We start from the raw sequence: 12,811 nt of genomic DNA, 5'->3' as shown, positions 1-12,811 counted from the left end.
TATCAACCAATAAAAGTATTTTTGACATAACATTTAAAATAATTATTATAAATTATAACGTTTAATAAAGTTATCACATATTAGAGAAGGTGTGAAAAAAAATGCTCGTGTGTAATAATCATCTTGTAAATTTTTTTTAAAAATTAATTATAATTTTAGGTTTTTAATGTAATATTAATTTTTTTACTTATATTTCTTATAATATTAATTAAGTGAGCTACAAAATTAAAATAAAATAACTTAACGATGATAATGTTGATTTTATAAAATTGTTATTCTATTTATTGATTGGTTTGTATTAATACGTGTAAAATAACCTAAGATTACGACAATTATAATAAAACGAAAAATATAACTTATATTTAAATTTTATGTCATATACTCCTTTCATCTCAAAATAATTGTTATTCTAAATTATTCTACACACATTAAAAATAAGCAATAAATAAATAAATGATAATTTTATAAAATTATCATATTATTAATTTATTTATAGATTTTATTGAACATTATTAATATTACAAGAAACATAAATAAAAAATTCAATAATATTATACTAAAAACCTAAAATGAGAATTGTTATGAAAAATAATCTCTTCCACAAAATTATAATGGGATACAGTATGTTTAATTCAACAGTGGTAGTTCAAAAGTTGGTTTTCGAATTTCCGGTCTTAGAAGCTGGAGCGATCAGCGGGTACAGAATCTGGTTTTCCATTGAAACAGTAAGATTATTCTACATTCAGTCTAGATCAGTTGATATGATGTGTTACATATTATAAATTTTTTTACTATATTATAAATTTTTTGTACTATCTTCGTCTTTGATTCTGAATACAAAAAAAAATTACTCTACACTGTCTTGCAAGCCAAATTCATTTTCGTATCCCAAACAAACCGCAAAGCATAAAGGACATACTCGTAACTCTACTATAAAAAATTTATAAAAAGAGAAAAAAAAATTCTCCACCGCCATGGATTTGCAGCAACGAACAACGGCTTCTCCTCTGTCGCCGCCGCCGCCGGCGCGACAAAGCCACGATTCCACCTCCATTCTCTTCACCTTCCTCTCGTTCTTCGCCATTGTCGCTCTGGTACCTGTCCCTCAATCTCGGCTTCTTTTCCCGCTTCTCGATAAACGACAACAACGCCTCAGTTCATTGCACCTTCGTTATTTCGTGTCGTTTGGTAACAGATAGTGTCGTAGAACTGCAATGGCGTTGCGCTGAATCTCATTCGTGTATTTAATCCTTTATCGATTGATTGATTAATCACTTGCCTCAGTTTTTTGATTGTGATGTTTTGTTTAACTTGTATCAATGTGTTTGGAATATTTATAAAATTTTTGTTTTGTCGTTTTTTATTTTGTTTGTGTCATTGCTAAAAGTGTAACGAGCATTCATTTCGTGGATTAATATTAATGAAACAAGCAAAGTGGAGTTGTACGTACTTGTATCAGTTGTTACGTGAAATGCGATATTCTAATTCTTTTCTTTGATCAATTTTGGATAAATTGATTATAGGCCTCATTTGTAATGTGATCAGTAATCACAAACATTCGCTTGCCTGAGATAACCTTTTTGTATTAGTTATGAATTTCACATACATGAGGTGAATGCTTGGAATATAAGCATTTAATTATCTGCTTACACTTTTTAGATTGAGAAATGGTGGAAAGTTTTAAATTACTGAAGTTAAAGGATAATGAATAGGTTTGGTTTTTAAGGGTTTGTCATGTCTCGAACCTAAGGCCAATAATATGATAATGAATAGGGTATTGGTCTTGATTCGATGTTGCTTTGGCAATAATTCTTGCTTACTACTTTTTGTGACGATCAGTTCATAGAATAAAGGTGTTCTTCTTACTATTTTCATCTTTGACTTGATTATCAATGTTGATTATGTTGGAAATTATACTGAAGCAGGCTTTCCAAAAATTTAGTTTTTTATAATGATCCATGTAGCTGAACCACATACTGAGATAATGTTTAGTTGTTGTACTAGTGCTTACCATTGGCAAATATTTAAATTGATTCTTCTCCAACTTTGAAGCTTAAAAACATGTGATATCATCTACAGGTTTTGCTTCCTTCAGCGTCACCATCCTTCCAAAATAGCTTATCCATTCTGCACCAAGTCCCTGAAGGCCATGTGGGGGTATATTGGAGAGGAGGTGCCCTTCTGAAAACAATTACAGAGCCAGGTGCTAAATACTCCTTTGATTTCTTCAATGTATACAAGCAAAAGCGTTTGCTTCATGTTCTTCGTATTAATTTTCCAGGCTTCCATCTAAAGATGCCTTTTATAACTCAGTATGAACCTGTTCAAGTTACACTTCAAACAGATATGGTAACTTCATTAGAGCAAGTTCAGGATGGGAATTTCAGTTTCTTTTGGCTCCGTAATTCTTATTTTTGAATTATGGTGACTATTGCAGGTGATAGATATACCCTGTGGTACTAAAGGTGGTGTTATGATCAGTTTTGGGAAGATTGAGGTAATAGCAAATATTTTTTATGTAATCTCAGATTTACTAGTGTTTTCTTTTTCACATCTTCAATAATTTCATAGCAGTGATGCATATTCTTCTTTTAGGTTGTGAATCAACTCCATAAGGAATTTGTCTTTGAGACATTGCTCAACTATGGTGTACATTATGATAAGACATGGATATATGACAAGATTCATCATGAGATTAATCAGTTCTGCAGTTCTCATTCTCTGCAACAAGTCTATATTGATGTCTTTGATCAGGTTATATTTTATATTTTTTTGAAGTACAATTTTGCAGCCATAGTTTATTTTATACTGGTAACTCCCATTTATTAAGAATAAAATGATAGTTGGACTTTTTGAAACAGTTTGATGTATGCTTGGTAACTTTTAGCTTCTATTGTCATCCACTGAAAAGGAGTTTATGCAAGTCACAAGCTTTTATTGTTTCATTTCATACCTTATGATTCTTTTCCTCCATTGTACCAGATGATTTACCCCAATATGCATCTTTTGGCTTCTGGTTTTTCTCCTTTCTTGTTGTCTCAATAAATATGTTAACAATGCTATCATTGGGGTCCTTGCAGATTGATGAAAAGATGAAAGATGCTCTTCAAGTTGACTGCACTCGCTATGCTCCAGGAATTGAGATCTTAAGTGTCCGTGTCACAAAGCCAACTATTCCAGAAAGCATAAGACGCAATTTCGAACAAATGGAAGAGGAGCGTACTAAGGTATATTTCCATTAAGAAGAGCTGTCATGTTAATATGTGTGGAGCTACATATGTAAAACTTAGTTGAGAATTTTATTTGAAGGAACCAGGGTTATTAAACATGGGTGAGCACATGCACATATCAGTGCATTTTTCACCCTTATGATTGATTTGCATTGTCATTTCTCTGAGATGTGTGCCTTTTGTTGAGTCCCATAAATGCTTCTAGCAGGATTTTGTGTGCTAGACTCTCCATTTTATTTTAGTTTTAGTTCTTCTCTTTTCTAAATGATGTTTAAGCAAGGTGCTTTGGATGTTTTGGGATAGGTCTTAATAGCTATTGAGAAACAGAAAGTATCCGAGAAGGAGGCAGAGACTATGAAGAAGATGGCCATTAGTGAGGCCGAGAAGAATGCCAATGTTAGCAAGATCCTTATGGAGCAAAAATTATTGGAAAAGGATAGTGCTAGACGACAAGAAGAAATAGAGAATGCAATGTACCTGGCACGTGAAAAGAGCCTGGCAGATGCAGACTTCTACCGGTGAGATTTTCCTATTCCGAATGTCTTTGCTAGATGCAAGTTTACGAATAAGATATTATAATATATGGTCTTGGAAAAAAGAAAAGATTGATTTTATTGTTTTTGCAATTTCAAGTGTAATAAAGGAAGCTGAAGCAAACAGGTTGAAGCTCACCCCTGAATTTCTTCAGCTTAAATTTATTCAGGCCATTGCTAATAATACGAAGATTTTCTTTGGAGATAAGGTATTCCCTTCCTCTCCTATGTTAATATTTATCTGTCCTTGTGCACAGACCTGACATTTCAGCTTGGTCTCCAGGTTCCTAATATGATTTTGGATCAGAGGCTGCTTGGGAACTTACTTCATGATGTTTCTAGAGGGAGAACTACAACGGCCAAAGCAGATATCTGAATTATTCTTAGATGTCAGAGGTCTGAGCTCAGATGACTCAAAATGCATTACCAATATTTTGGAGGAGTTATATCTTCGTAGTTATCTTTACACAATGAGAATGAAACAAGTTTACAAATTTCCTTGTGTGGGGAGCATGTAGATAATAGGTGGTCCCTTTTGATGTAGTGGAAACTGGAACACTCATTACACAATCAGAGATCAACTGTTACATCTAGGCATAAAGGACGCAACATATCAGCTTCTTGTTAAGTCGTTACATTTTCCTCTTATACGTATTATATTTGTAATGGATTTAGATAAAACGCTATGCGTTGAAAAATTATTTACCTTCAGATCAAAATTACGACTTTACAAAGAAACTGGGATTGCTTTAAGGTGGTGAGGGTGCATTTGGATTTGTTTGTGGAACTGTTTGTGTTTCCATTTGAGACAAAATGCATTTTGTTAATTATTAATAAAAATAAAATAAAACTGAATGTGTTGATGTGTTTTGAAATGTTGAGAGTTATATTGTACAAGCAATAGACTTAAAAGGGGAGTCTAATCACATTTAAGAGGCAATGTTCCCTCAATCAAAAGGTTTTAAGCACTCTGTTTGTCATATCTCATTGTGTCTTGTCACACTAAGTAGACTTAACAACAACCATGATTGTTGATCCTAGATGTAAATACAAATATCCTACGATCCTCTGCATTTCACATTAAGATGTGGCTATAAATAGCTATCAACCCACTATAGTTAGTACAGCCACGGGCCCTTAGGTTAATCGCTTTCCCTTACAAAAATTGGGACTTCTCCCCCATGCAAGTACTTCTTCCTTTTCATTTTTGCTACTTTACCAAAATCCTTTTCTAACTTGAGCATTGAAGTCTTTTGCAAATGTCACTAGTTTTTTTCACACTCCATTACGCTAAACTATAGCTATAATAGCAAACCATAAGGAGAACCACTTTATATGAGCATGAATAACATTGTTTTAGGCTAACTTAAATCAACTGTCGTAACTTTGAGACCAGGACTTCATAAATGCGCAAACCCAACACAAACCACCAATAAATATTCCATATGATTATAACTATGCAAGCTAATTATGCGTAAGTAAGATGTTTTCATTACTCCAGTCATTTACTTTAATAGTGAGAACTCATTCCAACTTTTCTTCTTTAATAGATAGTACCACAGCGGACATGCATTTGAATATGGCCGGTGGTGAAGGAGTAGCTTTGAAAAGCACTACAAAGCTCAAATTAATAGGTATCCCAAGATGGAGGCTAGCCTTTTGTTATCCTTTAGTAATCATATGTAACTACTTGTTTGGCAGAAGATTCTATTTGACTATGTTGGCTAATTTCTCTTTTATTGAGGGGAGTTTTGTATAATTTAAGTCAAAATTAAGCCTTGTCTAAAAGGTTGGACCGAAATAATCGCCTCACAACTTGGTATCCTACGAGCTGTGTGGACATCAAGGTAAAGTTTCCTTAGGAAATTTTTCTTTTTTAAAAAATTAAAAGAAGTAATTCATACTTTATTGGTTAAAAGTATCTAAAAGAATGTATGCACCTGTAATGTTGTAGCACCTATTCCCCTAACCTTTTAGGATGTGTTTGGTTGAGAACACAGAAGAGAAATAGAGAATAAATTATGTGGGTCTCATTCCTCCTATATTTTCCTACACTCAATTTTAAAAAGAAATTTTATTTTTCTTTTTTATTTCTATCTTTTAAACCAAACACATCCTTAGCTTTGTAACTTACATGCAAACATTCAATGGGGGCAAGGGGGGAGATCCTTAATATTGAACATACATATACTATTTTGATAATTGGTCTTAAGAATGTCATCCTTTCCACCACACATGGTAGTTCTCATTTCTCATTTCTTTAATGATGTTGGAAAATAAGAAAGCTAAGTTACATTGTTGGAATGCTTAATTGGATTTCTCAAAGTAATGGTGAGTTGCTTAATTTGATTTCTATTTAGACTTGCTACTTAATGATTTAGAGTCATAAAATTTGATTCCCTTTCAAGTTGACACCTAATATGCAGGATCAATTCCAAATTTTCTTCAATTCTTTCACTTGTGATCTAATTAGTTATACTTTAATATACTTCAAAGATATTCATAATCTTTTTCACTTAGTTTTACACTAAAGTGTTAATTAACTATTATTACTAAAAGAAAAAAATAGTATATTTAAAACAATTGTGTAGTCTTTTTTTCGGCAAGAGTATATTCAATCAGTCACCCAAAAATTTTATATCTCTAACAGCGCTTCCAATGGAACATACTCACAATTTAACTTAAGTAACATTTCAAGCATTTTAAGATCTGCAAAATTAAGTTAAGTACCCACTTTAACAACCTTAATACATTAGAGTGGTGAATTTCGGTGTAGAATGCTTAAATCTATGACATTATTGACTACAAAATTAAGACAAACAACTAATCTAGTCAACTATGCATTACCAAACAAATATTTCTCTTATAGATCAGTCAGATTCAAACCCTTAAGGGACCTGAGCTTATTGCCACTCACCACTTGGCCAATAGTGTAGTGTATTAATGTACAATACGATGTTATACTTTTTTCGTGATACTTGTAAAACTTTCACGAGGAAAACATAAGTTTTTATCTTACATGCATAAGATTTTAATTTGGATTTCTTAATATTTAAATCAAAGTTTTTCATTTTAATTTAAGAGGTAAGATTAATCATTTTAATTCTCACAAAATAAAAATTCTCACAATAGTTGTCCACCATGCATCTACAAAATTATGCAAACCACGCCAGTGCAAAACTAAGAATTTTTGGAGTGAATTAAAATTAGTATATTTAAATTTCTATGTTAAGTGAAATTTGGTATTAAAATATATAAATATTTCCAAAAAAAATACAATGTAACAATTCTCAACACCCAATAAACATCTAATTGACAGATGTAAAAAACAAAAACCCACTTGCAAAAGACAAACAAGAAGCATATGACTTCTAAAAAAATGGCATAATTGTGGGCAGTTCCAAAACAATTATTCCGGAATATTAGATACAAAATGTGATTTAAAGGAATATAGGGAATGATGTGATTTAACCAAAAAAACTCTGAAGCAAAAGGATCATGACAGCTATAAAGGAATAGAGAAAAAAAACTCTTAATGCAGTTGCAAACCAGAATCCCTAGATGCCGCTATCTATAAGAAAAATGCCGTTGTCACTCAATTCCCAACAAAATGAATCACTTTACTGAACTTTCACTGGTTGACAGTGACTTTTGCTCCTCCATTCTGATAACTCCTTGGAACAGCTTCTCCATTGCTACGCCCACCATTGTTGCCACCACGAGGCCGGCCAGAGAACTCGCTTCGCTTCTCGAAACTATCATTTCCTGTTTCCATAACCGCCACCATGGCCACCACCGAAGTTGCCACGGCCCCTGAAGTTATCGTTTCTGTCATTCCGGTAACTGCCCCTTCCTGATGAATGCCTCCCCCTATCATTATTTGCTGCAACAAACAACAATACACTGTATCAGTCCAAAATTTGACACTAAGAAAGTGTTATGAGCACCGAGAGCATATGACATGTCTGCATTATCACACAAGAACCTATCTCCCAAGCAAGTTTACCTAACATTTTCATTTATTTTATAGAATTTACACGGGATGCCAGCAACTGTTATACAGCATATCTGGAGCATAAATTGGTTTGACATTGAAATCGCAGAAAACAATAAACAAAACTTGCCAACTTAATTTCAAAAAGTTTATATTCACAATACAATATGACTTACCTCGTCGCTCTTCAATTGAAAGTCTACGTCCATCCAAGGTAACAGGAGGAGAAGCCTGAAATAGAAATATGGCAGAATGGCAGATAAATGTAGGACTCAAATAAAACAAAAGTAACCAAAAACATGCAAAACTAGCCAACAAAAAGTTTAAGCACATGAGCTATATCGAAAACCGATAAAATTCTTCTATAGAAAAAGCAACCACAGCAACACATCCCAAGCCCAAGGATTAGGGGGAAAGAGCATTGGTTGTCATATCAACACTAGTATTTATAGGGCCCAAGCTACCACGACTGTTGACACCAAACCACATCTAGAAACCCACAATTTTTTCCATATCTATTTCACTATAATTACTTGAAGAGAGCTCATCAAAGTATAACACTATTGCAAAAAAAAAAAAACACTGAAGAAAGAGGTCATGGGACGAACTATAAAACACTTGTAATGATGTTTTTGCCTAAGAAACAACTAAAAGATTGCAGAATGTCAAAGGAATTTCAAAAAGAAAAACAATTTAGTCATATGCAATGTATCACACCTCCATATGAACAATTGCTGCACAAAAGGCAACATCATGTCATCATCATCGAGAAACTCAAATGATTGAACAAAAAGAAAACAAAATCAAATTAGAAATCCAAAGAGGGAGATATAAGGCATGTCAATACCTCAAGTGCACTTTGCATTGAAGTAGCAGATTCAAATTCCACAAAACCAAAACAAGATTGTTGTTGCTGGAAAGAAGAGAAAAGCATTGTATCAATACTTGAAGTTGTTAAAGTACATTATATATAAACAAAATTGCAGAAATGCTTGTAACAGACTAACCTTGTTACTTCTAACTTGAATGCCATCCCGTTTAATGGGCCCAAATTTCTGGAAAACACGTTCCAGCTGTTCAACTGTTGCATTCATGGGCAAATTTGCAACAAATATTGCATAAGCCTTACCTGTGGAAAATAAATTACTGAAGTTACAACAAAACATCCAGATCAAATGAGACAATTTATAATAAACTTTGTTCATAATTAACCATTCTAGTCCCAAGGACTAGAATGGGAACCCACCTCCAATCTCATTATTCTTTTCTGGTGGACTGTCAGTGCTAGGAGCTGGTGCTTCTGGTGCAGGTATACTAGAAACACGTGGTTGTTCAAGAAGTTTCACAGGGGAAACCCTCACATGGAAGGGAGCAGCATTTTCTTTTAGTGCATTCACCTGACACAAATAAATGCAAATAGTCACATATGGTCAGACACTTAAAAAAAATACATTGAAGGCATGTAAACAAATGAATAAAACTTACAATGGATGCAAAAGACTTCTTTGGAGTATCCTCCAGTGAATTATTAGAAGCAGCTTTCTCAGCGTGTGAATGATGTTCCTGATGACTGCATTCTTTAACATGATCAACAGGCACCACCTTTTCAGTAACTGATAAATTTCCATTCTCTAGTGGTTGACTCACTTCTTTACTGACACCAATGTCAGCATCAACAACATCAGTTTGACTAGCGGGAACATCTTCAGCAACATGAATGGCCTCTGTATTCATAATCAAAGTAAAAATTTCAAAACTCACACTTACAAGTTACAACAAGAAAAGCAAAATGTTAGAGGAAGAAAATGAAAAACAACAGGAATACGATCATATATAACCAGCAGATGTAAAGATTTACCAGGCTCGGGGACAAAAGCATCTGTTGGAGCACTTTCATCAGCAGCATCGTTTGCAGGCACAGACTCAATATCAACTGACTTATACTCATCAACATATCTGAAAACATCATTCAAAACAAAGTAGCCTTTGTCCTGGGGAGCTAGGAAAAAGGACTGAGTAAACTTCCTTTTCAGATTGTCACTTCCAGTTAAGCAGCCAGTCACTACAACAATTACCCCATCCTTGTAAGAAGGCTGTGCATCAGCACTCAGAATTTCCACCCTAAAGCTTGTGTAATCCAGAGAGAGTATCTTTTTATTAATTTCCTGCACCAAAGCAAAAGGTAAGATCGTTGATTTCAGCAGATAATAAAACACAAAAGACTTGGACTTGTGCACCCAAATAAACTCAGATAGACATGAGCTTCAGCAGTTAAAAAAGGAATTGCTGTAGACATGATTTCAAATGCTTCAAAGAATGAATGTTAGCTACTCTTGTTGTCTTTTACAAGAAAAGATGTAAAATTAACACTGGACTGGGGGCAATAGTAAGTTACACTCACCAAAGAATGTTTCCTGTTGACCATGCATGCTATTAACTAATAATTAATAATATACTAAAAAATTTCAAAAATAAGTCACCACCCTTCTCTCATGAAAAGCACATAAACCAGGGTGATTTCCATATATTTTGAATTGAATCATGTTTAAACCAATAACCACTTTTTAAGAAATAAAAAAAATGCAAATGGCTACCCTCAGCATTAACAATTCAGGACATGAGAAATTAAAAGAGCAGTTCAAAACAAACTTCGTTTAATACTACCTAAATCTGCAATCATGTAACTCCAAATGCCATTGTGATAATCAATACTCCATCGTCGCTTGTACTTACCAAAGTAGTAGTCACCATAGTCATGGTACCATCTTCTTCAGGTCGGCTTAGGATGCTAGACTCGTGGTAAAATCTGTGAACTTGGTCTGGCTTTTGATGCAGTATGGAGTAATACTGCTCAACAAAAGCATTGCCAACCGTCTGAGGGGTTGGTGATCCTTCCGACACTGCCATCTCTGCAACACGACAACAACACAAAAATCAGTCTTAATAACGGCACATACACGGTCATTCCCAAAAAAACCCAATTAAAGAAAACAAAAACAATCATTGAAAGAATATACACACAACCAAAATGCAATAAACCATAGCCCTCCCTTAATAAAAACCAACACCTTCAATAACCAGCCATTTGTCAACAAAGCATTCCAACACCCAATCTTGCCTTTGAAACAACCCAACATCTAGAATAATAATAATAATAATAATAATAATAATAATAATAATAATAATAATAATAATAATAATAAACTAAAAAAACATTATTTTAATTTATTTGAACCTTTTTAGTTTCAAAACCCTAAATCCCATACCTAACAGATTAACAAACAAACCCTAAATCCCATACCTAACAGATTAACAAACAAACCCTAATCAGCCATCACTGAAACCGTATAACAATAAAAACAATACAGACAGAGGTAGAAAAACAAGCAAAAGATTAATCAGCGAGAGAAAGTAAAAATCGATCAAATAAGAATTAGAAAACGATATGCTGAAACTTAAATTAGAGAAAAAAAATTAGAAATTTATTTAAAACGAAAAGAAAAGAAAAGAAAGAGGCTTTGAGGTAGCTACCTCCGAGGCAGCGATGAAAGGCTCAGAGGGAGAGAAAGAAAAGAAAAATGGTTTGCGTGAGAGTGGAGGCGGTTGAATTGAGTGAGATCTTTGTCGATGGCGAAGGCGAAAATATTGACTATATATAGCCCAACTTTTTTTACCGCTATGTTTTTGTTAGAAAATTAAAATAAAATGAAAGAAATAGATAAAAAGAAAAAAAGCCTTGAACTAAATAACAAGAATAACATAGCAAAATAACTTTAATTAAAATCAACAACCCACCCTATCATATAATAAACACAAAAAAAATAGGAGAATAAATAATTAGTCTGAATTGAAGCGTGCAAACATTATTCTTAAAAAGAAAACATTCTCACTGCACATTGGTAGTAAAATTTGCGCTCCTCTCCCACCCAATATACAACAACATGTTGACTCCAATAGTGTGCAGCGAAAGTAGTTTTATAAAGAGAGGGAAGATAAAAACTTCACGGAAGAAGAAACGAGATTGTTTGCTTGTGTGTCTTCTAAAGAAAATGAAAGATATATATATATGCATAGACCCTCTTATACAACAATCTCATATTTGGAATCAAATCCAACTTACCGATATCAAAACAAATGTAACAACTAATATATGTGAAAACAAACTTAACAAATTGCATTAACATATTAAAGCAAAATCTTAGAAAAGATAAGAAATCTAATTTTACGTAACAGATTCTAAAATAAATATTTTATTTTATAAAATAAAATTAATATAAGTAATATATATTTATAAATTTTAAATTATAAAACAAATATTTACTAATATTCTCCCACATAATTTAAAATTTAAAATATTTTTTTAAAAAAAATAATTTGTATAGAAACATAAAAAAAAGAGCATGTGATATTGTATTTCAATATAAGGAACCTTTTGGATTTGAGCCTTATACCTAGTATTTATGAACTTCCACCCGAAAAAAATGTAGTGACTTGAACTACACATTTTTTAACCGGACTTTAGTACACAACTCCTACAATATTGACGTTCAATTAGGTTCTAATCAGTAGTGGCACGTTACACGGTCTTGCACATGTATCTTGTTTCGTGAATATCACTTAGAGATTAGCCCATATCTCATAATGGTGGCCCCACCATCACACAAACTAGGTGAATCCTCAAAGAGTGGTTTGTGATCTCATCCCTACAATAATTGTCATCGGATTCATTAAGAAGTATTTTTTTTTTACCAAAAATACACATATATAAATACCTCAACCTTAATATTGTCACAATTTATAATACACCTCGTTATAGGAATGGAAAACGGAACAATTCTGCCAAATTTTATTTTGGTGTACTTTAGTCAACAAACAATTTCTTTGTTACCCGTTGAACTCCATTCATGGGATCACTAATCACACGAAGACGAGTGTCCATTGTTATAACTAAATAATGGGCTCTAGTCTCATTCCCCTCGACGATTCAAGTACTTGTTGACGCGTCAACCCTTTTGTAAGCGGATCCGCTATATTGTTTTGTGACCTGACAAAGT

At 33.3% G+C, this 12,811-nt stretch overlaps 1 protein-coding gene and 1 pseudogene across 3 annotated transcripts; one reads left to right on the top strand and one right to left on the bottom strand.

Annotated features, from left to right (window-relative positions):
• The first annotated feature begins 612 nt into the window (after nucleotides 1-612).
• Nucleotides 613-4,360, top strand: LOC100797312 (erlin-2-B). 2 transcript variants are annotated; one of them, XM_041017395.1, is made up of 9 exons: nucleotides 613-725; nucleotides 2,080-2,203; nucleotides 2,282-2,349; nucleotides 2,438-2,497; nucleotides 2,596-2,754; nucleotides 3,081-3,227; nucleotides 3,534-3,748; nucleotides 3,864-3,972; nucleotides 4,047-4,360. In XM_041017395.1, exons 1-9 carry the CDS (start codon nucleotides 624-626, stop codon nucleotides 4,137-4,139), a joined length of 1,077 nt encoding a protein of 358 aa, XP_040873329.1. In that variant the 5' UTR covers nucleotides 613-623; the 3' UTR covers nucleotides 4,140-4,360. The 2 variants fall into 2 exon arrangements, with proteins under 2 accessions (XP_040873329.1, XP_003528559.1); XM_003528511.5 differs by lacking the exon at nucleotides 613-725 and adding an exon at nucleotides 845-1,094.
• Nucleotides 4,361-7,128: 2,768 nt separating this feature from the next.
• LOC100811177 (nuclear transport factor 2-like) lies at nucleotides 7,129-11,447 on the bottom strand (annotated as a pseudogene). Its single transcript, XR_415288.3, has 9 exons — nucleotides 11,289-11,447; nucleotides 10,491-10,666; nucleotides 9,616-9,922; nucleotides 9,243-9,481; nucleotides 9,004-9,154; nucleotides 8,765-8,886; nucleotides 8,605-8,670; nucleotides 7,934-7,988; nucleotides 7,129-7,646 (listed from the first exon to the last, which is right to left on the bottom strand). The product of XR_415288.3 is annotated as a nuclear transport factor 2-like (transcript).
• Between the last annotated feature and the right edge of the window lie 1,364 nt (nucleotides 11,448-12,811).

This window comes from Glycine max, chromosome 7, assembly GCF_000004515.6.
Source record: "Glycine max cultivar Williams 82 chromosome 7, Glycine_max_v4.0, whole genome shotgun sequence".
In the NCBI taxonomy this organism is placed as follows: domain Eukaryota; kingdom Viridiplantae; phylum Streptophyta; class Magnoliopsida; order Fabales; family Fabaceae; genus Glycine; species Glycine max.
Note: the sequence above shows the minus strand (reverse complement) of the source record. Positions and strands in the feature narration are given on the sequence as shown.